The sequence below is a fragment of the Cryptomeria japonica genome, chromosome 9 (genome assembly GCF_030272615.1).
Source record: "Cryptomeria japonica chromosome 9, Sugi_1.0, whole genome shotgun sequence".
NCBI classification, from domain to species: Eukaryota; Viridiplantae; Streptophyta; class Pinopsida; order Cupressales; family Cupressaceae; genus Cryptomeria; species Cryptomeria japonica.
In genome coordinates, this window is record NC_081413.1 from 442,627,144 (window position 1) to 442,649,902 (window position 22,759).

At 36.4% G+C, this 22,759-nt stretch overlaps 1 protein-coding gene across 1 annotated transcript; it reads right to left on the reverse strand.

Moving 5' to 3' along the window:
• Positions 1-356: 356 nt before the first annotated feature.
• Positions 357-2,183, reverse strand: LOC131037960 (ethylene-responsive transcription factor ERF071). The gene is made up of 2 exons (XM_057970226.1): positions 1,947-2,183; positions 357-1,309 (listed from the first exon to the last, which is right to left on the reverse strand). The coding sequence occupies exons 1-2, from the start codon at positions 2,125-2,127 to the stop codon at positions 681-683; spliced, it is 810 nt and encodes a 269-aa protein (XP_057826209.1). The 5' UTR covers positions 2,128-2,183; the 3' UTR covers positions 357-680.
• Positions 2,184-22,759: the final 20,576 nt, after the last annotated feature.

The window sequence follows — 22,759 nt, forward strand, 5'->3', positions numbered from 1 at the left end:
TAAGGGTTGTTTATTCTAATATGCACAAAGCTGAATAACATCTAATGATATTTTCTTAAAATTGATATAAATAATGATTAAGTACTGATGTATGACTGAATTTGACTGAAAATTGTAGAAGTCTTGTTCTGCGATACAGTAAAAGTTCTCAGCCAATATGATCTGATTTATGAAAACTAGATTACAATACCTAGTGTGATACTTGCGGTATTGTAGATTTCAACACAAAAAGAAATTGACAACAAGAGGATTGCAAACCAAAAAAAACTGTCTCCATTCTATTCAAAATTGGAGTTTATACAAGTCGAATGTATCCCAAGGGTCACACAAATCCCTTGGAATTGAAACGAAGAGTCACCATAATGTTTATTACAATTAAACTACTAAAACTATCAAAATTATCAAAAAACTAAATATAAAATTTCAGTCCACTTTGAGAAGGCATAACTTTCTCATCCTAGCTCCGAATTACAAACCGTTTGATGCGTTGGAAAGGTATTCAAATAATCTAGAACCAAATTTCACAACATTTGTCCAAAAATGCACCGAAGACCCTCAAAATTGCAATTTACTAAAACATAGAAAATTTTGAAAAAAATTAGATTTCAATATTTTCCCAATTTAATCCTGATCACAATAACTGCTAAAGAAGCATCCGCTGCTGCTGCTAATGTTCATACCTATTTCCTTAGCTGGGTAGGGCTGAACCAAGCAGCCAACTGCTGTTGCTGCTGCCTTGTAAATCCAGTATAGCGCCGAGTTTCATCATAAGGAAGATAACAATTACTTGAATTCTCACAAAAGTCGGCGGTTGGAGATAAAGATGGTGAAGAAGAGACCAAGTCAGAAAAAGCGGCGGCTTGTCGAATTGTGCTTGTGCATTGCATTTCATAAGTGGGTGTGAAAGAGAAATCTGTTAATATTGAGGGTGCGGCTGGAATCTCCACAGTAGAAGCAATGGAAACATCTTTATGATTTGAGTTCACACCACCATTATTATTGCTATCATTATGGTGGGAAAGTGATGCTTCCTCTGGGAAGTTCAGTTTGGCTCTCCTGCCCCTGAAATTTAAAGCAGCATCATCGTAAGCTTTGGCTGCGTCTTCCGCAGTGGAGAAAGTGCCAAGCCATACCCGAATTCCTTTGTTTGGGTCCCTGATTTCTGCAGCCCATTTGCCCCAGGGTCTCTCTCTCACTCCTCTGTAACGCTTCTTATTCGAATTCGCATGATTGATGACAGGATGCTTATACTCTTTTCTCCTCACTCTAGTCTTTTGCTCGTTTTTTGATTTTCCATTGATTTTGGTTTCTGCACACGCAAATAAATTATTTTTACCCAATAAATTTTGTACTTTGAAGCCGATTCCTGGAGTGCTGTTCAGTTTAGGTATTATGTGCTTTTGCATCAAAATAAAATAAAATGAAAACCTTTTCACTTTGCTTTCAAAAGGAAGAAAAGAAAGGAAAGCGCACGCGTATTGGCACCATTAAATAGATATGTATTTCCCCTGTTCTAGGGGAGTCTTGGCATTTAAAATCTAGCTACCAAACTCTGTATTAACACTCTATGAACGTCCAAGTGGGTAAACTCTTTCTAATGGTTTGGTTTCAAATCTTCTTAACTGAGGTTTTGGTTGTTCTTTTGTTTGTTTTTGCAAGAGTCTTTCTAGTTTTCAAATCAGTTTTTTTTTACGGTTCTAATTTCATCATGTTCTGATTTATAACTCTATCAAACGTGTTTACCAAATCAAAATACCCCAATAGAGTACTCCGACTACTTGTTTCTATAGATCTGACAATTCTAAGAAACAGATTATATATTACTTTTTGAAAAAGTCAGTCAAAATTTCATGATTACAAATCAATATTAACAGTAAAGAGTAACTTGTATGCTGCAAAAAAGCTATGTACTAACATATGAAGGTTGAGGAGATGCAGGTGATCACCGGTTTGGTTGTTGACGGAGCAGATGGGTGTTGTGAAAGTGTTGTGATCATCTCCACGCGACATAACACTAGTCATGGGCGATGCATCCTTTCTACACAGATCAATGGAGGAAGAGGAGGAGAAGAAGTGGGTATCATTATTAGCATTGAAATTTTGAGAGCCTTTCTGGATTCGATCCATTGCTTTGTACTTGCTCTTTCACTCACCACAAATCCAAAGAATGCTTACTGCAAGGTGGAGATCATTGAGCAAGATATGTGAGAATCTTACTTAGCTTTGGGCAATAGTCAATTTACGGACTTGACTTGCACTCTACGCTTTTTACCGTTCACGCAAGTCCCAGTACGACGACTTTAAAGACTTGATGCACAGGTCGTCGTGAAGTCTTGGGTCAATTATCTGGAAGGTATTATTTTATTCAGGTGTCGCTTGTCGTTTCACTCACGTACTCTTTTAATACCCTCAAGGGAGGTGTGTTGAGCCATATAATTGTTATTGCCCCTGTCTCTTGGTCTCCTATGAGGAATACTATTTTGTCGTTCTCAACAAACAAATAATTCTTTAACATCTAAGTGTCAATCTTATTACATATTTACAATTTATACAAATATCTTTTCGTTGTTTCCAATTTTGATGTTTAAATTTTTATCATCAATATATTTCGGATCATATTTCATGATCTATGATCAAGATGAAATAGAGAGTTGACAGAGATATAAAATAGTTAGATGTAGATCAAGACTCACTAAGAAGAGTGGTGAAAGGGTGGCAAGAGAGAGGGGAGGGGGCACAAAGTGTTGGATATAATCCGAGCTACTCATTTAAATGTGATAGTGTTTATATTCTTCGTATGCATAAAGATATCCATAGCATTAAAGACAAATCTTGTAAGTAGATCTTGATAAGGATTTGAATTGATCTCATACTATTTGTCCTCTATTAAATCGACAAATTTCAAATTAAATACTACAGTTTGCCCACTATCCTCTCTACAGTTCTCTCATGCTTTGTGGGTAGTACAGAAAATATTGTTTTATGAAATAGTCTCTTTCATCTTTAGCTATTTAGTTGCCTATATATTGTATGGTTTGCATTTTGCTAAGCACTCTCTTAACAGAGTCTAGCTCCCCAAAGCTATAAGATGTAATGGGTAAGTTTATCAACATTATGAAGTAAGTTACCCTAAGTTTGTAAGGAATTGTAAGATGTTTATGTTATGCATTGGTGATGACATGAATGAAGCAAATCTCAGTTAGCCCAGTTAAATGTAATGCTTCAGTTTTGATGACTAGAATTTTTAGTGCTTGTTTATTTTTTACTTCCCCCTCTTTCCAACATCTAGTATCAAACTAGGAAAGATCTAAGAGAGTTTTGATGCTATAAGAATTTCATGGGGTAGATGAAGCCATGCTTGTAGAAGTTTGAAGCCATTACAAAAAGAGATTAAGAAGCTTCTAAGTTGTTGAAGATAAGACAAAGAGACAATAGGATATTGTAAAAGACAAGAAGATCATGGCAAAGAAAAAGTTGTGAGTGTTTGAGAGAAGATGCTAGAGTGTTTAAGAGAAGCCCTATTAAGGAAAATGAAAGTCATTTGAATCTTAGGAGCCTAAAGAGCAGTTGGGTTCAAGGAAGTGTTGTTGTTGATGACATTGCAGTTAGTAGTCGTAGGTGTAGTTGTAAAAAATGAAAAGATCAAAATGTAGAATTTACAAAACTATGTCAAGAGGAAGGAAAGTAGCAGGCCATGGAAATGTTGATTAGAAAGAAAGCCCATTAACAGGTAGCAGCTACAATGTATAAAGCCCAAAAACCAAGGATTAAAGTGGGTGATTTGAAAAGGAGAATGTGATTTTCAAAAATTTTGAAGCCACCATAGATGAGATGGAGGTTGATGAAAATGGCATGTAGAAAGAATTTGGATCATTAGTTGAAGCTGGAAAAAGATTGTTGTTTGAAATTAAGCCATCGTATGGATGAAGAAATATTATGCAGCAAAGAGAAGTAGTTGAAGGTATGCCACTGCCATTTTATTTTCATTACAAGGATGATTAGTTTAAAAGAAACCATGAGAATGATAGAGGAGAGAGATCGAAACCAAATAAAAAGGGGGCTACAACACACCAAGGGTGGTCGTCATATTGTTTAACAACAAGAAACAAGGCATAAGAAATATGAAAGCTTAGTCAAATATGTTGTCACCATCCCAAGGTAATATAGAATCATGCAATTCTCTTAATTGGAGTTCATATTTTTAAAAATAAATCTATACAAATATCTTTTTGTTGTTTCTAATTTTGATCGTTTAAAATTTTATCATTAATATATTTTGGATCATACTACATAATCAATTATCGAGATTAAAGAGTGTTCACGGAGATGCAAAAGAGTGAGATGTAAAACAAAATTCACTAAATAGAGAGGTGAAAGGATGGTTGAGAGAGGAGAGGGAGAAGGAGGTGTTGGATATAATCTCAACTACTCATTTAAATGTGACAATGTTTATAATGTTTGTATGCACAAAGATATCCACAACATTAAAGACATATCTTGTACGTAGATATTGACGAGGATTTGAATTGATTTCATCTTATCTATCCTCTATCATATCAGAAAATTTAACATTAACTACTATAGTCTGCCCATTGTCCTATTTACTATTTTCTCATGCTTTGTGGATAGTATATAAAATATTATTTTATGAAATCTTCTCTTTCGTCAATGGCTATTTAGTTGTATATATATTGTATGGTTTGCATTTTGCTAAACACTATCTTAGTAGAGTCTAGCTCTATAGAGCTATGAGATGTAATGTGTACGTTGATCAATGTTATGAAGTAAGTTTTCCTAATTTTGTAAAGAGTTATAAGATGTTTAATTTTATGCAACAATGATTGCATGAATGAGAGGAAGCTCAATTAGCTTAGCCAAATGTAATGTTTCAATTTTGATGAATATAAATTTTAGTTGCTTGTTTCTTTCCTACTCCTCCTCCTTCTTATATTTGGTATCAAAGTAGGAAAGATCAGAGAGTGTCTTGATATTGAAGGCGTTCCATGGGGTAGTTGTAGCCATGGTTGTAGAAGTTATAAGATAGTTCTAGCCATGGTTGCAGAAGTTTTAAGACATCACAAAAATAGGTTAAGAAGATGCTAAGGAGTTGAAGATAAGACAGATTGCTTGTTTGAAGACGGAGAGAAAATAGGAAATTGCAAAAGACAAGAAGGTCATGGAAAACAAAAGTTGTGAGTGTTTGAGAGAAGTTGCTAAGGTGTTTAAGAGCAGTCATTTTAAGACAAATGAAAGTCATATGAATCTTAGGAGCTTGGAGAGAAATGGGAGTCAAGGAAGTGTTGTTGTTGAAGAAATTGTATTCAACAACCATAGTTGTAGTTACCAAAAATTAGAAGATTAGAATGTAGCATTTACAAAGCTATGTCAAGAGGAAGAAATGTAGTAGGCCATGGAAGTGTCGATTAGAAAGAAAGGCCATTAACTAGTAGTAGTTGCAATCTATAAAGCCTAGACACCAAGGATTAAAGTGGGTTATTTGTAAAGGAGAATGTGATTTTATTAAAGTTTGAAGCCAACATAGAGAAGATGGTTGTTGATTAAAATGGCAAGTAGAAAGAAGTTAGAGAATTAGTTGAAGATAGAAAAAGATCATTCTCTCAAATTAGGCAATCATATGGATGAAGAAATAATATGTAGCCAAGAAAAGTAATTAAAGGTATATTGTTGTCATTCTCTTTTCATTACAAGGATGATTAGTTTAAAAGCCACCATGAGGATTAAAAATGAGAGAGATTACAACCAATGAAAAAGTTGACTAGACCACACCAAGGGTGGTCATTGCATTATTTAACAACGAGAAAGAAGGCATACAAAATTGAGAACTTAGTCGAGTATGTTGTTACCTTCCCAAGGTAATATAGAATCATATGATTCTCTCAATTGGAGTTCATCTTTTGAAAAAAAAATCAAATATGACAAGTCAAAGAAATTCATAGAAAATTTCTCTCTAAACAATGGAGGGAAAAAAGTGTAGTTTTTTGTCACTATTAAGATTGAAGATGCTCACAACGTTTGGTGAAATTGTTAACAAATAATGAAAATAGATCTAAAGATCTTGTGAAATTGTTGTTTATGAGTCTATGTCCTATCACATTTGAAGAGGAGATCAGAACTGTGAAGGAAGGTTTGTATCTCTTTTTAATGTTGATTGTCAGGTGAGTCATAGAACTTGATGTTTAGAAGTGTTCTTAGTTGTTTGCGAATGAGTTTTATTTTTTGTGTAAGACAGGAAGATGATTGTAGGCTTTAATTGTATGAAGAAAGTTGCATGTGTAATTTTTAGATTGAGGGAGAGTGAAAGACTATAGAAGAGTATATCTAAAGTCTACATAGCAAATTAAGCGGGATGAGGTGATAAATGAGATCAAAAGATGAAAATAGATAAAAGTTAAGCGAATCTGTAAATAGATTTAGGAAGTAATATGGTTGAATGCCACAACATTTTGTTTCTGTGTAAGCATTGTTTGCGGCTACCAGAGTCTAGTGAAACTAGGATCCTCAAGCACATAAAGTGTGACTCTACTGGAGTTGTTGAAAAAATAAGTGTTTCACATAGAAACATACAATGGACTGGTAACGAGATGGGCTAGAGCTCAAGGTTAGAGTATCCTAATAGAATCATGTGATATCCAAGGTTTGATCTCTATAAGTTGAAGATCTATATGTCGAGGCATTAGTGAAAGATACTAAAACATTAGGAAGGGAATTTTTAGTTGTAATTAAGGGGGGCGGGGTTGGATATAATCCCAACTACTCATTTAAATACAACGTCTATATCCTCTATATGCACGAAGATATTTGTAGCATTAAAGACAGATCTTGTAAGTAGATCTTGATAAGGATTAAAATTGGTTTCATCCTTTTTGTCCTTTATCACATCAACAAATTTCACATTATCTAGTACAATTTTCCCATTGTTCTGTTTGCAGTTTTGTCATGCTTTGTGGTTAGTATAGAAAATATTATTTTATGAAATCTTCTATTTCATCCATAGTCATATAGTTGTCTATACATTGTATGGTTTTTATTTTGCACTTTTTTGTCTTCGGTCATTGTCAGAAGCCTATAGTTGGACCCTAATCTACACATAAGAGGATAAAATAGTGTCTCAAGCTATATAAGGGTTTTCCTTGGTCAAACCTCGGGTTGGGACTCAACCCTACAATGATAAAGAATTGGAAGTAGAAATCTAAATTGAAATGATTATACCTTCCATTGATGATGAAATTCTCTTAGGATAAGTCCATGTGTTGATACAATAACATGATAAATCATCATAAAATGCATCATAAAATAATAATTAAAAACATAACTGAAAATGCCTTGACGTAGCTTGCTTCTCTTTTAGATTCAGATCTTCTCTTGAAGTGTTTCTTTTGAATTCGAATGATAGTAGTGAGATAAGAATGTGATAATGAAATGAATTAGGGGAGATGTCTTATATCGGGATCTCAAAGTAAAATTAACTTTTGGTTGACATAGAATCACTATATTTTTGCATTGGGGATAGTTTTGGAAATGGCAAGACTGACATATTATCCTCCCAAAATTATAGCCAAAATGTGTTAGACCATATTGTCTCGAGCAACATTGACCAAACAATGTCAACCGAACCGAAATTGTCCCGACACTTAAATTTTTAGGATCGTGAGATATAGGGCCGTGATACCAAAAATTTAATTTATATAAAAAGTCATAATGTTTATATAAAACTCATATAAGTGGGGAAAAGGTCCATTGAGCTATAAAATGACATAAAGCCCATATAAGCATGAAATGAAATAAGATAAAGGGAACACTTTTAAATAAGGGCCCAAATAATAAAGTGTTGATGTATTTAAATGAAATAGGACTCATAATATTACGTTAAATATTAACTTAAATCAATAAAGATCCAATAATGCATTGAGAAATGAGAGAAAAAAAAAAGTATGAGAATTGAACTCCATAATTAAAAGAGTAGAATTTATGACACTACAATTATAAAATGATACATAAATTTTGCACTATGCTATTGTTTCCAGGATTATTCTAAAATTGTTAGGATACGAATGAGCTGGAATTCATATAATGATTGGCATATTTAATGGGATAAGTTTTGTTAGTTTTGGTAAATATAATTAGCAGTGCATCCATTAATGTTATTGCTCTCATATAACATTTTTTTCCTATGGATAAAATATTTTTAACATTGAGACTTTCGTGATAGGAATGCAATTTCTTACTACCTTGCTACAACAGATAAGGGTACGTTCATGGATTGGTTGAGTTATAATAGGGCATTACTCTCAAGATCCAATTATTTCCATTCCAATGCATGGGTAGGCCTGGATGTAGGCTAGTCCAAAGGAATAGAAAACACTAAACATTCTCATGCCATTCTACCATCTCAAACCTCCATGCCACCCATTCTTGCACTGTATTTTGAAGTTATACAATTCATCAAATCCATTATACGTATTTTGTATGGATCGAATCACAGTTTATTTAACACCATACTATAGTTTTACTGCTCATTTTAATAAATTGAAAAAACATCGTTTATATTTATGAACATGAGCATGGTTGTTGTGTAGTAGTTGACTTTTATGGAAATACAACCAAGTCAATATGATTTTAATGCTCAACACAAACTACTCATCCTCCGTCGTTCTTTCTGGAATATGCCAAGTTTTTATGGTGGCATTTGAATGTTCACGCGAAATAGGGAGGAAAGACATTAAAAAAAAAAAAGTTGTACGCCAGGTAATTATATATTTTTTAATTACTTAAAAATATTCCTACTAAATGATAAATGGCACTACCGTATTTTCTTGAAGAATTTTGAAGGAAATTCATGACAAATGGCGCAGGAAGAAGTTTAAAGATTCTGTTTATTAATTACGAGTATTGAATAGACTTTGGATAGATAACAGGTTGGACTTTAGAGGCTTCTAGAATCTTCGAGTTAATATTAAATATCAGTTTTTAAGATCGATAATCTTAGAAAAACATTGTAAAAACGGGGTTTTTTATTAGTGCGAGGAACAATACTAGGTCGATTAACTATGGTGGGTTGACTGCAAATGAGGAATTCAAGAAATTAAATAAAACTATATCCTCCCAATTCAATTTTCTGACTTTGTTAACGACAATGCAACCAATTGGACTAACACCTTTTATAGACATTTGACTTTAAGTTTCAAGAAAGGAGAACCGTCTGCCCATTTAGCACTGGAGATGCAATCACTTGAACATTTTAGAGTTGCACGGGTTGCTTAAGACACATAAGGCTTATTTCAAGAATAGCGAAGGTTCTTTTATTGTTGGCTGATAGATCATATTCCTCTTGCATTACATTCCAATTTTTCAGCATACCATCATATAATATCTTATTGAAAGAAGAGATGCCCAATTTATTTCACTTTCTAGAAGAACAACCTTGTAACAAAGCGAAAGGTTTGTTTTTGTGTTTTCATTTCCACCATGGGGTCTATGACCACAAACAATTCCTTAATTGATAATTACTTCTTTGTTACCTCTAATCAGACCTCTGCAAGTCTCCCAAGATTTCTAGATGCTACGAAAGACAATAGAACTAGAAGGCACAATGCTAAAACTAGAAAAGAGGCTATCTAGGATATGGACATTATCCCATATCTTTACAAGTTTTGGGTGGGCTTCTAGATATTCTGTCTCACTGGGACTTTCTAAGGTTCATTTCCCTCCATCTCTTTCACAATCCATTTTGTGTCTAGGGCTATACCTTGTAGCTTCAAATCCTTTAGCCCCAAACTCCCATCCTCATTCATACAACACCACTCTCATCTTATTACATGTCTCCTTTTGGTCCCTTTACTATCTGACTAGAGGAAATTCCTGATGACCTTTTGAATGATATTCACTTGATAGCTAGATAAGAACCACACTTCAACATAGTAAATTTAGTATGTTGGGAGAATCTTCTGGCAAACCTAAGTTCTACCTTCTCGTGATAAGAATGTTATGTTCCAACTATTCAACTTTATCTCCATTTTACTAAACATTCATTTCCACATAATGGAAAGAGTAGGGGAAATTGAGAAGGGGATTCCAAGATGGCTAATTGTCTTGTCAGGTCCCCACCATTGCCAATCAAACCTTGACAATCACATAGGAGCCTCATTATTCCATCCCAAAAGGATGGATTTGGATTCATAAATTTTTCCCCAGAAGCAACACAAAAAAGGCCCAACTTGATTCTAAGATTCTCCATATTATTTTCATCCAAGAGTGGAAATAAGGAAGTATCATCTGCAAATTGAATATTCATTAGGAGGGAATTATTAGGTAGTTTGATTCCCTAAGAGACATCTCCCAATAACTCTGATCTTAAAATATAGTGAAGAGCTTCTAAGGCTATAACAAAAATGGCAGGGGCTAGTGGGCAGCCTTGCCTTATGGATTTGCCTTAGAGGAAGGTATGAAAAATATCACCATTGATCTCCACCTAGACATTAGCATCCTTAAATAACATATGAACCATTTTACAAAATGAACTAGGGTTCATCCTATTGCTTCAAGAACAATGGTGACAAAAGACCACTCAACTCTACCATATGCATTTTCAAAGTCTAGCAAGAGGATACCAACATTTTGTCTATCCCTCTTAGCCCTACTCAAACCTTCCCAAATAGTTATAATATTTTCAAGAATATACCGAACCTTGATGAAGATTGTTTGATTCAGGCTAATAATGTTAGGAAAAATGTCAGTAAGTCTTCAAGCAAGAACTTTGGCCAAAATCTTAAATGATACATTCAGCAATGTAATTGACTTCCAATTCTTGATATTACTTTTATCTCCATCTTTGGTAAAAAAAATTCGATAATACCTTTGTTAATATCCATCCCTAGAGAGCCTTTACTGATTGCAGTATAATATACTTTAAAAAGGTCATCAACTATCCAAGAGATATTGGCCTTATAAAATTTAATAGGAAGGCCATCAACTTTGAGCAGACTTACCATTCTTGAAAGAAAGGATGACATCCCTAATCTCATCTTTCAATATCATCTTCCCAAATTTTTCCACCATGCTTGGTGATAGTTTTTTAGGGATTACCCATTTGCAAATATTTTGAGCCATTTGACAATCTACCATCTTATCCTACCTAGTGATTAGTGACTTGTAGAAATCATAGAAGACTTTGGTAATGTCACTAGTGTCATGCAACCATTAGTTATCATCTTGGATGGGACCTATATCTTCTTTGTCTTTTTTATTTTTTAGCATGTTAAAGAAAAAAGTGGATCCTTTATCACCTTCCTCAATCCAATTAAGCCCAACCCTAAGTTTGGCCCCTTGTGCTCTTGTAGTTTGAAATTTTCTTAAAGCATGTTGAGTGTCCTTAATTTTGTTGATCAATTTTGCATCATTGGGGTTCTTCTCTAGAATTTCCTTAGCATCCATCAAATTCTCCTAGAGCAGATACTCCTCCTTCCTGGTGTTGATATCATTACTTTTCGCTATTATCCTCACCAACTTCTAAATATTGTGAATGAGTCTTCTCCAATATATTTTTGATAGAGATAAATGGGTTTTACATGGACTCGAAACCAAGAGTTTTACAAAACCTGGCCATCACCCAACCAAATAGAAACCAACAGCAAAATGAGGGAACATCCTAGACCGAACACAAAAGCGAAAAGAAACAACAAGAAACAAAACACAGACAGACACTCAATTAAGTGAGTGCACCAACTCCTTGTTCTTTAGGATGGTTTCCTTGTTGATTTCCTCCAATTCCTCCATAATGAACCTGGAGGTACCCTTATTGCTGCTCCTGCTTCTAGTCTTGAAACTAGGGCCTGTAGTTTTGTTGCCACCAACAATAGAGTCTTCACCACCCAGATGTTTCTTTATGTTACTGTCATCAAGATCACTATCAATAGGATTGGATCTATTCTCCACCACCATGGCATTGATCTTTTCCAGTCCCTACATACTATTATTCATGGCCTCCTTACTTATGTCAACCATATTCTTAAGGTTATTCTTGATCTCCTCCATAGACTGCTCAACCTTCTCAATTATTTTCTCATGTTTACATTTCATAACCTTGACATTATGGGAAAGCTTCTGGGTCATGATCATGAGCTTCTCTATTTTTCTAGGCTCAGGTGAATCAATGAAGATGTCAATTATCTCCTTAATCCCCTCTTTGAGGGCATCAATCTCCTTCCCCACCCACTTCCAGCAAATCTCCTAGATTCTGGTTGCTTCCATCACCAGATTCATAAGAGAACTTTCCTTCTATGAACCACTATCCACATCTTTAGGCAGAGTCCCCTACTTCTCCTTAAGGACATTAAGAGGAATGTCCAATTTGATTTCCTAGTCCAAGGTCTTGGGAGCATAGTCTTTAGTAACCAACTTCATCTTTTTGGAGTAAGGCTCAATTTTAGAATCGTCTTGCTGGTCTATTTATATTTTCTTGCAGCCCATCTAGGGGGGTTCTTCCTGTTATGGGTTCTAGGAGTGACCAACATCTCACCCTCTTCAACTGGCTTATAATCAGGGCCAATAAGGGGTTTGGTGCTCCCACCATCTTCCATCTCCATATCGGAATTAGAGACATCTTGAACATTAGTATTAGGGATTTGGCCTTTCTCAGAGAGAGAGGGCACAACTTCAAGGGCTTTGGCATACTCCATAATAATAACAATAAGCCCTTCATGGAGGACTGGATTATTCAGATTCTCAGCATGTTTTTCAAGACTATTCTCCAAAGAAGAAACCAGATAGAAGTGAATTGAAATAACTTTTCCATGCCTTAAGTGATTCAAGATGGTAAAATGATAAGAAAAGATACTAGCATATCTGCCATCAAGTGTAATGTACCTCATGATGAACTCAACCATGTCTGCCCAAGGAGCCATAAGATCCTTTCTGTTGTAGCCACCATCAGCCATTTTATTAACTCTTGAATGCTCCTTATCTTTATAAAAAGAATTCACCATGTCTTCCTCCCCTATTGTTCTGTCACCATGAAACCTTCTGCCATTCATAGACAAACTCATAACCGTAGCCACCAAGGTTTCATCCAGCTGATAATCGGGACCATAATCCCTCAAAACCCCTTTCTTCCACCTGTTGAAAAACATTTCCATGAGCAAAGGAGAAGGGCCATGGAGTCTTTCCAAGAAGGGAACCATTCCCCCATCAACAATTTCCTGCCATACCTCCTTATTTTTCTTCCATTTATCAAAAGTGGGCAATTCTTGCCTATTCTTGTCCCCAACCATAATGGTTTGGGTCGCCAAACAAAAGCAGGAAATGGGCCACACCAAACAAGTCTCCAAATAGAAGCACAACATGGGCTAGACAAGAAGACAAAAACTCTATGCACAAGGGAAGTTTCTAGATCTTCGAATAGGGAAATTGAAAGGAAACCAATTCCTCAATAACTTAATCAAATCATGATTGTTCTTCATTGATTACTACAAGTGGATGGTATCATCATATGCCAGGTCACACAAGTTTTTCGGGAAAGATTCCTGATTGCTCCACCATTTTGCCACCATGTAGCCCACCACCATATTGGCTAGTAAATCCGCCACTTTATTGCCTTCCCAAAATACGTGAGAAATTTTGAATTCATCCAACTCTTTAATCATCTCACAACAATCTTTGATCAAGTTGGCAATAGTCCAGCTAGGATCCGTATGCCCCATTCAAACAATTGATAATGGTGAGTGAGTCACATTCCAGCCAGACCTTTCTAAATCCTTCGCTTTTAACCATGTGTAACCCAAAATGGGCAGCGCTAGCCTCCGTAAAATGGTTAGATTGGTTGCCTAGAGGGAGCACCACAACATAAACCAGTTGACCCATATGATTACTAGCAACTCCCCTACACCCATCTGGCCTAGGATTACCTTTAGCTGCCCCGTCCACATTGGTTTTGATCCATCCCACAGTTGGGGGATTTCATAGAACATTTTCTCTGCACTGTTTAATTTTGTGCATAGGAATGGAGATATTCATGTCAATTTGCCACCGTTTGATAGTATCCCACTCCTCCTGGAGAGTAGGGAGGGGATGGTCATTCCTTCTACTAGGGCAAAAGTGAAGAAAATTCTCCTTGATAGCATTTCTAATTCTAATAGCCACAGCAAGCGCAAGAGATCCCAAATCTCTAAAAACTCTATTGTTTCTTTCTTTCCAAATACCCCAAGCAATATGAGGAAGAGACATATTCCAGAGGACTCCCAAAGCCTGATTGTTGAAGGGGAACTTCCATTCAAACCACAGCTTTTGAATAGAATCAGGGAAGACCTAAATAGTGTTCCTGATATAAAGGAAGAAACTCCAAATATCCATGGCAAAAGAGCAGTGCAACAACAGATGACCAACATTTTCCTCTGCTTATTTGCATAGGAAGCATCTGTTAGTAATAGGAAGACATCTTTTGCAAAGGTTGTCAATGGTCGAAATCTTACCCTACATGAAAAGCCAAAAAAAAGATGTTAATTTTTAGAATTAAAAGCTTATTCCAGATACCAGCCCAGAAGGGGGAGGGGGAAATTTCTGGAGAAGAACTTGTAGGCATCAGCAACCTTGAATTTCCCTTAAGAGGAGAAATTCCAGAATACTTCATCCTCCACATGAGAGTGAGGTATATGAATACAGTTTAACCAGGTTTGCAAATGTATCAAAGCATTATCCATAGATTTGAGATCGAATTAGGCTCCATCTCTAATATAATTAGCCACCCAAGAGCCAATTTTTTTGAGACATAATTCTTTGAAAGAAGGAGCCCAAATAGAATCCGAAAGGGGGCCATCACCAATCCACCAGTCCTCCCAATATATGATTTTAGTTTCATTCCCCAACCCATCTACAACCATGCAAAATAATATTGGTGGAACCAAAGAAATTAATTCATAAATCAGAGACAGAGTTGGGAAGGTCATAAGATTCCATCATGTTTTGGATACCCTAGATGTGGTATTTATGTTTGAAAATGTCAATCCATTCATTATTCTCTTTAAGAAATCTCCATATTTTCTTGGCCATCAAGGCTTTATTGAAATATCTTATATTTCTAATGTCCAACCCCCCCATGGAATTTGGAAGGCAAACTTGTTTCCAAGCCATAAGATGCAACCTATTCTTAATTTTAGTCCCAGTCCACAAAAATCTTTTTTGAATTCTTTCTAGTCTATTAACAATTTTGGCGGGAATTTTGAATAAACTCATAACATACACCAGGAGGCTTTGTAGCATGGCTTTGGGCAGCTAGAGCTTACCAACTTCGCTTAACAAATCACCTTTCCACCCAGCCAACTTATTCTAGAATCTATAAATAATATTCTCCCAGAAGGAATCTGGGGCCGAACCATGGCAGAGGGGTGGACCTAGATAAGTGTCAGGCAAAACCCCAACTTTACACCCAAGAATCATGGCAATCTTCATTTTCTTGTGCTCCGGGGTGTTAAAGAAAAAAAAAGAGCTTTTAGCTAGGCTAATTTTTTGCCTGGTGTCGTGCTCATAAGTATCTAGAGTCTCTTTTAAATTCTTATCTTTTTAACTGAACTTTCCCCCATCAACAAAGTATCATCCACAATTGTTGGTGAGAGCAGGTAGAGGCTTGAGAAGAGGGCTGTAATCCCAAAAGATTACCTTTCCTAACTTCTCTTTGGATAATTTTACTGAGAGCTTCACTCATCAAAATGAAGAGGAAAAGAAATAAAGGATCCCCCTGTCTATTGCCCCTTGATGTTGAGAACAAACCATAGGCAGCTCCATTGATCAAGACTGAAAATTTGGAAGTGGACACATATTGATCAATAATCTGGATGAAGTTATCTCCAAATTCAAACACCCTAAGGATCATGACAAGAAAACTCCACTTGATTCTATCAAAAGCTTTCAATAAATCCAATTTCCGAAAAACCCTGGGTTTTTATTGATAGATAAGGAGTGAATGTTTTCATGCACCACAATAACGGAATCCAAAATTTGCCTCCTAGGAACAAACCCATTTTGGTGTTTTGAATTTAAAGAGGGGAGGTACTTCTTAAGCCTGAGCACCAGGATCTTGGTGAAAATTTTATAGATAGAATTGCATAGACTAATAGGTCTAAAATCTAGAAAAGAATAGGCATCAGGTTTCTTGGGAATGAGGACAAAGAAGGTGGCATTCAGCTCCTTCAGAAGAGAGTGGGACCCAAAAAATTCTTGCACAGTGATGACCAAATCAGAGCTTAAGATCTGCCAAAAGTTTTGAAAGAAGAACAAAGGGAATCCATCAGGGCTAGGGACTTTGTTACCTTCGAAAGAAAAGACCGCATTGCGAAATTCATCATGAGTGAGGATTCTGGTTAGCTCCAAGTTCATATCCTGAGAGACAATGTTGGGAACTTCTTGCAAGATCTCATCTTGGGCCAAAGCATTAAGAGGATCATCAACCGATAGGAGATTAGTGAAGTAATTGATGACTTCCCAGCAAATCTCTTCATGCTTATCAATCCATCTCTAGCCAACTTGAATTTTACTGATTCTATTAATAGCCTTGTGCTTGAGGGTCATCATATGAAAAAACTTAGTATTTTTGTCACCACTTTTGAGCCATAAGGCTCTAGATCTCTTCTTCCATTATTCCTCCTCTTTGGAAATAATAGCATACAGTTTAGTTAAAATCCGAATTTCTTTATTCGAGACGTCATTATCAAACCCAAAGTCTTGGATATGCTTTTGAACCTCCTGAAGATCCAACTTGAGCTTATCTTTAATTTTGAAAATAATAGCAAAAGAGGACTTGTTCCAACATTGAATATTGGACTTGACATTGGATAACTTCTTGGAAATACAAAACATGGTCGTACCTTGGATATAAATATATATTTCATACCCTGGATATCAATATTTCACCACTTCATAATTTTATCATGGATTTTAGGGGGCATCAGCCACATTTTCTCAAATGTGAAGGGGTATGCCTTTCTTCCAGACAATGAAGTCATCAAAAGACAAATAGGGAAGTAATCAGATCCTAATCGATTAAAGGCATTGAGTTACAGGAAACATTCTAAATCCGATTAGGAGAGACAAGGCCCCTATCCAGCTTAACTTGAATGAGATCCTCCCCACTACATGTGTTAGACCAAGTGAATTTAGCCCCAATAAGATCCAGGTCCAATAGGATCAAAGAATTAATCATGTCACCCAAGTCTTGTCTACTATCAATAGAAATAGGCATGCCCCCAAATTTCTCCAAGTTTGAGAGAGGGGTGTTGAAATCACCCAGCAGAATCCATTTCTCATTAGGGAAGAGCGATCTAGCATGACAAATGGAAGACCAAGTAACTTTCCTAGTAGTTCTCCCTTTAGGAGCATAGATGTTGGAAATAAACTAGGAGGATCCATCTTTAAGATTATAGAACCTAGTAGCAATGTAATTAGGAGAAGAGAGAACCACCTTACCATATAACAGTTCTAGATTCCAAAGAGTGGTGATACCGCCTGAGGCGCCATCTGCATCAACACAGTGAACACCACAATCTCCAAAAATCACCAATTTAATCTTTTCCACTTTATTACTAGGCATTTTAGTCTCTTGAACAAGGCAAATATCCGTCTTATGATCCCTAACCAAGTTGGATAGTAGATCATACTTATGGGGATGAATCAATCCCCTTATATTCCATGAAATAATTTTCATTTAGCAAGAGAGGGGGATCCCATCCCCATTTCTGGTAACGTTCTCTGGGATCCATCCGCAATGGATGCCCCACTCTACCTATCTCTACTAAACGCACTGGGTGGCCTCCCCACCCCCCTTGAATCCGACCCATAGTCTTCTTTTTGTCTATTTTTGGTTGAAGCCCCTCAAAGACCATAGTAGATTTGCCAATAGGGGAGTTCCTTCTTCTATTTTTGGGTTTGACCTCAATAAAAGGACAAGAGTCCTCTTGGGATGATTCCAAAGTGAGAGAAACCTGAGGTTTCGCCTCAATAGAGTTACCCATATCAATGACCAATTGAATGGGAATATCTAGGACAGTCCCAGTAGTATTAACAATAATCCCTTCTTCATACGGAGCATTCGCAACAGGGGATTCCCAAACATTCTCCACCAAGAGCGGAGGGTTAGGAGTAGGGGCCACAGGTACATTTGAAGTAAAACCAGCTCCAAGCAAGACCCCATCACCCACAATCGAGGGAGGGATAGAGGGATCAATAGATCCATTTGAATCATTGCACAATCCTTCTAGAGGAGGATCAAAGGGCAGGCATCCCTCTTCTCTAATAGTGGCTTGGCATTCCTTTTTCTCCATTCCCTCTTTGGCTTTGATGGACACTTCCTGGCCCAATGACCCACTTTTTTAGAATGGAAACACGCAAAAGGGATGGATTCATACTCCACTTTCTGCACCCATCTTCCCAACTTAGAGAAAAGATCAATCTCTCCTGGCGGGTTTGTAGACTGTTTGATATTGACACATAATCTGGCATAAACAAGGCATCTTTTAGCTGCAGTCATTGGGTCAACTGAAATTAGCTCACCAAAACAAGCTGCAATTCCTGCAAAAATCTCTTCTCCCCAGAACTCCATGGGTAAACCTGGAAATCTGACCCAATAGCCACCCACCAAAATAGATCAAAGATCTTCCTCACAAGCAAATGAAAAAGAGAAGAAACCACCAAACATAGCAACAACATCAATTTGGCCCTTACCCTTCCATTTTCTAGACACCCAGGCTCTAATAGCCTCAATATTGGGACGTGGAACCCAAAAAACTTACCCGCAAAGACTAAGTTCATGTGAGCCATATTTTGATCCACAATATAGTCTTGGATAGAGATGGAGGAAGCACCGAACTCCAAGTCAACTTTATGTGGAACCGATGAAATGGCCTTACCCTTAAGCTCAGACCCAAATAAAGAAGCCCATTTCTTATTGCACTCTGCAGATAGAATCTTAATAATACCTCCACATTATTGGGGCCCTCAACACCACTAGGTTTGTCAGAGATGACAGATTACCATTAGCAGTATTTGATAGGGTACCACCATGCCAAGTATTGTTTGAGGCCCCGTCTCTGGGATCAGGATCCAATTCGGAAGAGGGTTGAGTCATGGGGGAAACCTCTGGACCCCCAACATGTGGGAAACCCACACCAGGTCCATTCAAATTCAAATATGAATGAACCAAAACTCTCACTCCTACTCTTGCTCCATTCATAAGTTACCAATTCAAATAAAAGTTATTCTAGGAAATGACACAATTGTCTTCTCCAATATGTTACTGGGTCTCCATTATAGTTTAGAGGTTTAGATATGATTTTGAGAGTAGAGATTCTATCAAAGATGCATTTTTTCTTTATAAATTCCAAATTTAGCTTTCAAACAAACTACTATTCATGTTTATCATGTTTATGCTTTTGTCCTTTATAGTAGTATTAGCCTCAATTGGGTGAAGGTCTAACATGGCCATAGGCTTAACCTGCAAATAGTTTACAATGTGATTCTCCTCAAAGAAGAATAGGTCCATGTTCACATACATTTTATCCAACTTACAATATACTTTTTCCCAGCCCCTTGGTTGTTACACCAACTAAACCAAAAACTCTTGCTATGTGTTTTTCTTCCATCCAAAGCTTCATATATTTTTAGGATCCTTTTAAGTCTTGATCAAAATAACTTCTCAACCATATTACCCCCCTTTTTTTTTTCTGATTTTATCTATTACCCTCCTTTTGTTATTATCATTCTTTACCATATTAAAGTCGCCTATAACAATCTAAGGCACGTTGGGTAGGTTTTCAACCATCCATTTTCATAGGGTTGTATGTTCTCAATAGTCATTGGAAGAATTAAATGACACAAATACCAAAGTGTGTATCATCTTTCTTAATTTCTACCCACAGACATCTATTACACAAGGAGACACCATATTCCTTTTATATGTCCATTCCATTTAGGGCTGATCAGGAGTCAAATCCCCCCGGCCCACCCCAACCCTTTATCATGTTTGGTGAACAAAGCCTTAGCATCTTTCTAGATAAATCTAGTACTACATTCAAGTTAAAATCCAACAGCTTTAACTTCTTGTAGAATAAGAAAGTCTAGGTTTTTCCTTTGTTTGCATAGATTTATAACTATATGCTTTTCTAATCCCTGAATGTTCCAACTTAAGAAATGTAACATCATCTAATTCTCCTCGGGCTTGGCATTAACACCTCTACAAATTCATTCAAAGCACTCTGGAATAACAATTCATTTTCCTATTTTGCCCTCCATTTTAGAACTATTAGATCTACTAACATTTTTCTTTTTCTTAGAGCCACTTTCTCCCACCCCCTACCTCTGTCATTTTAGCATCAAAAGGGGGATGATATACACAATAGCACCACCATTCGAATCAAAGTCCTCACTACCCAAAACATCCTCACATGAGCCTAAACTCTTGGTGGTGTCAAATATGTCAGATGTCGGATTACTACAAGAAGGTGGGATACTATCCAAGATGGCAAGGGCAAGGTTCTTGTCTATGCAAGGAGGTGAAGGTTCTTTAAGAATTGTACCTTTAGGTTTTGAGTCCTTAGGAACATAATTGGGACCTTAAGGGTCATCTATAATCTGATTCTTTTTTTTTCAAGACTCTCATCTTTTCTAGAACCAATTCTTCAGCATTTAAAGTTCTATGTTTCTGACCGGATGAGCCCTCTTGCTTGTTATGCATCGTATTATATATATCTTCATTATTGTCTATTGGTAATCCTCCTTATTTATTATTAATCTTCCTATTAGAATTATTATCATCATCTACATTAGACTATAGCACATCAGGGGTTCCATTTATGGTATCCTTTGGAGATGGATAAATTTGCTTATTTATTGGGGTTGCAGGATTCCCTTCATTACCCACCTCCAAAGGCCAACAAAGAGTGCAAGCTACTCGTTGTGTTGTAGTTTCAACATTAAAGCCTTCATTTCACTTTTTTCCCTTTTTTGTTACCAATTTTAGGACTCTCTTTTATGGTGCCTATTAGTTTCACACATAAAGTGAGATATTAGGCCTCCAGAGCTTCTATCTCGCATTTAACAATGTAATCTATCACAAGGAATTCAATTATCTTAGGGATTTGAACTCCATTAAAGGATATGAAAACCCTAGCATTCATATGCGAAAGAGTGATACGAGACTCCTCTACTTGCAATGTTCTACCTAATGGATCTAAGAGTTTAGAGAAAAATATCCAAATTAGCACATGAACATTTTTAACTTGAATCCACCTAAGTGAAGAACAAAATAGAATCATTTTGAGAGACATCTAGTACCCATTATACGACTTTGAAGAAGGAGTTGCTTACATTCCAGTATTTCATTTCAATCACTCTTTTCTACCTGCTATGATTTTTAAGAAAAATAATTAATAAGCTAGATTTAATCATTCTACAAATGGTTATATAAGCCCCAAGTTTCATTGCCCAAACTATGTTCAACCAATTGTCAAGAAACCTTGTTGCTGGCCCAAAGATTTATTATCTAAGCACACAAAAAAGATTGCAGTGTTCTTTACCCAACTTTCCTCTCTTTTGATGGCCTTAATCATTTCCTCGTTAGGGATAAGTTTAAATACCCTTAGAGTTATAGAATCCTTACCTCCTTTGACCGATTCTCTAATTTCTTCTCCTTCCCCTTGGGGGGCCTTGTACCATTTCCTTTGACATTGAATATTGCTTCCACTATCATTTCTTCTACTTCTTCCTCCTATACAACTTATTTGAATGTTTCGCCACTTTTATCTTCTCCATTAAGCCTCCCTTGTTCAAACTTAAAGCCACTAGGTTTCTCTTGTCCTTCAACAATCTGTCTCGGGTCCATACAAGATAAACAAACAACACACGATGGCATTCATGTAGCCTTACTAACAAACCTCTACAAACAAACTTACGACAAGCAATCAATCAATCCAAAAAACCAAAGAAAAGAAAACATACAAAGACCAATGACATCCAAAGAAAATCGAGAAAGAACGAATGCACAACGACCAAGGCAAGGATGAGCCAAGTGGATTACAAGTTGCATGCCTCGAGAGAAGAAACTCTTTTACATGCAGAGCCAATGCCATCTCCCTCCTTATATCGGGATTGTATTCTCAAATGCACGTGTTTTAGAAATATTATACAAATATGAATATAAATAAGTAGGTTAAAATAATAAAGAAGGGAAGTTAGTCTCAATTTAGGAATGTAAGAGCATCTATGATGTATAAGGGATTTGTAAGAGAGAGTTACACATCGACCATGAACATTCACCAACTCATGACATGCCATTATGACTAATATAAAACATCTTGAGAGGGTCTAGATAAGACAAGTTATAAAACATCTCTTTGAGAGGGTCTAGATAAGACAAGTTACATTTTATGAGTCGGGACGATAAGCAAGTTACATTTTATGAGTTGGGACGATAAGCATGAGATGTCCTGACAAAATATTGTTAGACTTCTTTTCAAATTTGGGTATTAGAAATATGTCCCTCCTATAATATATAGATTTGTTTAGAAGAATCAACAAGTACCATTTCTCATTTTATTTAGCATTATAATAATATAGCCATAAATTTAACGCAGCATCTTCACAGAGGAGTGGCCATGTTATCCAGGCATACATAACAACGGAAAATCAACAAATAATTGCACAGCCAGCCACAAAGCGAATGGACTATGGCATAAGTGCCACGGAGTGGAGGAACATTGCGCAA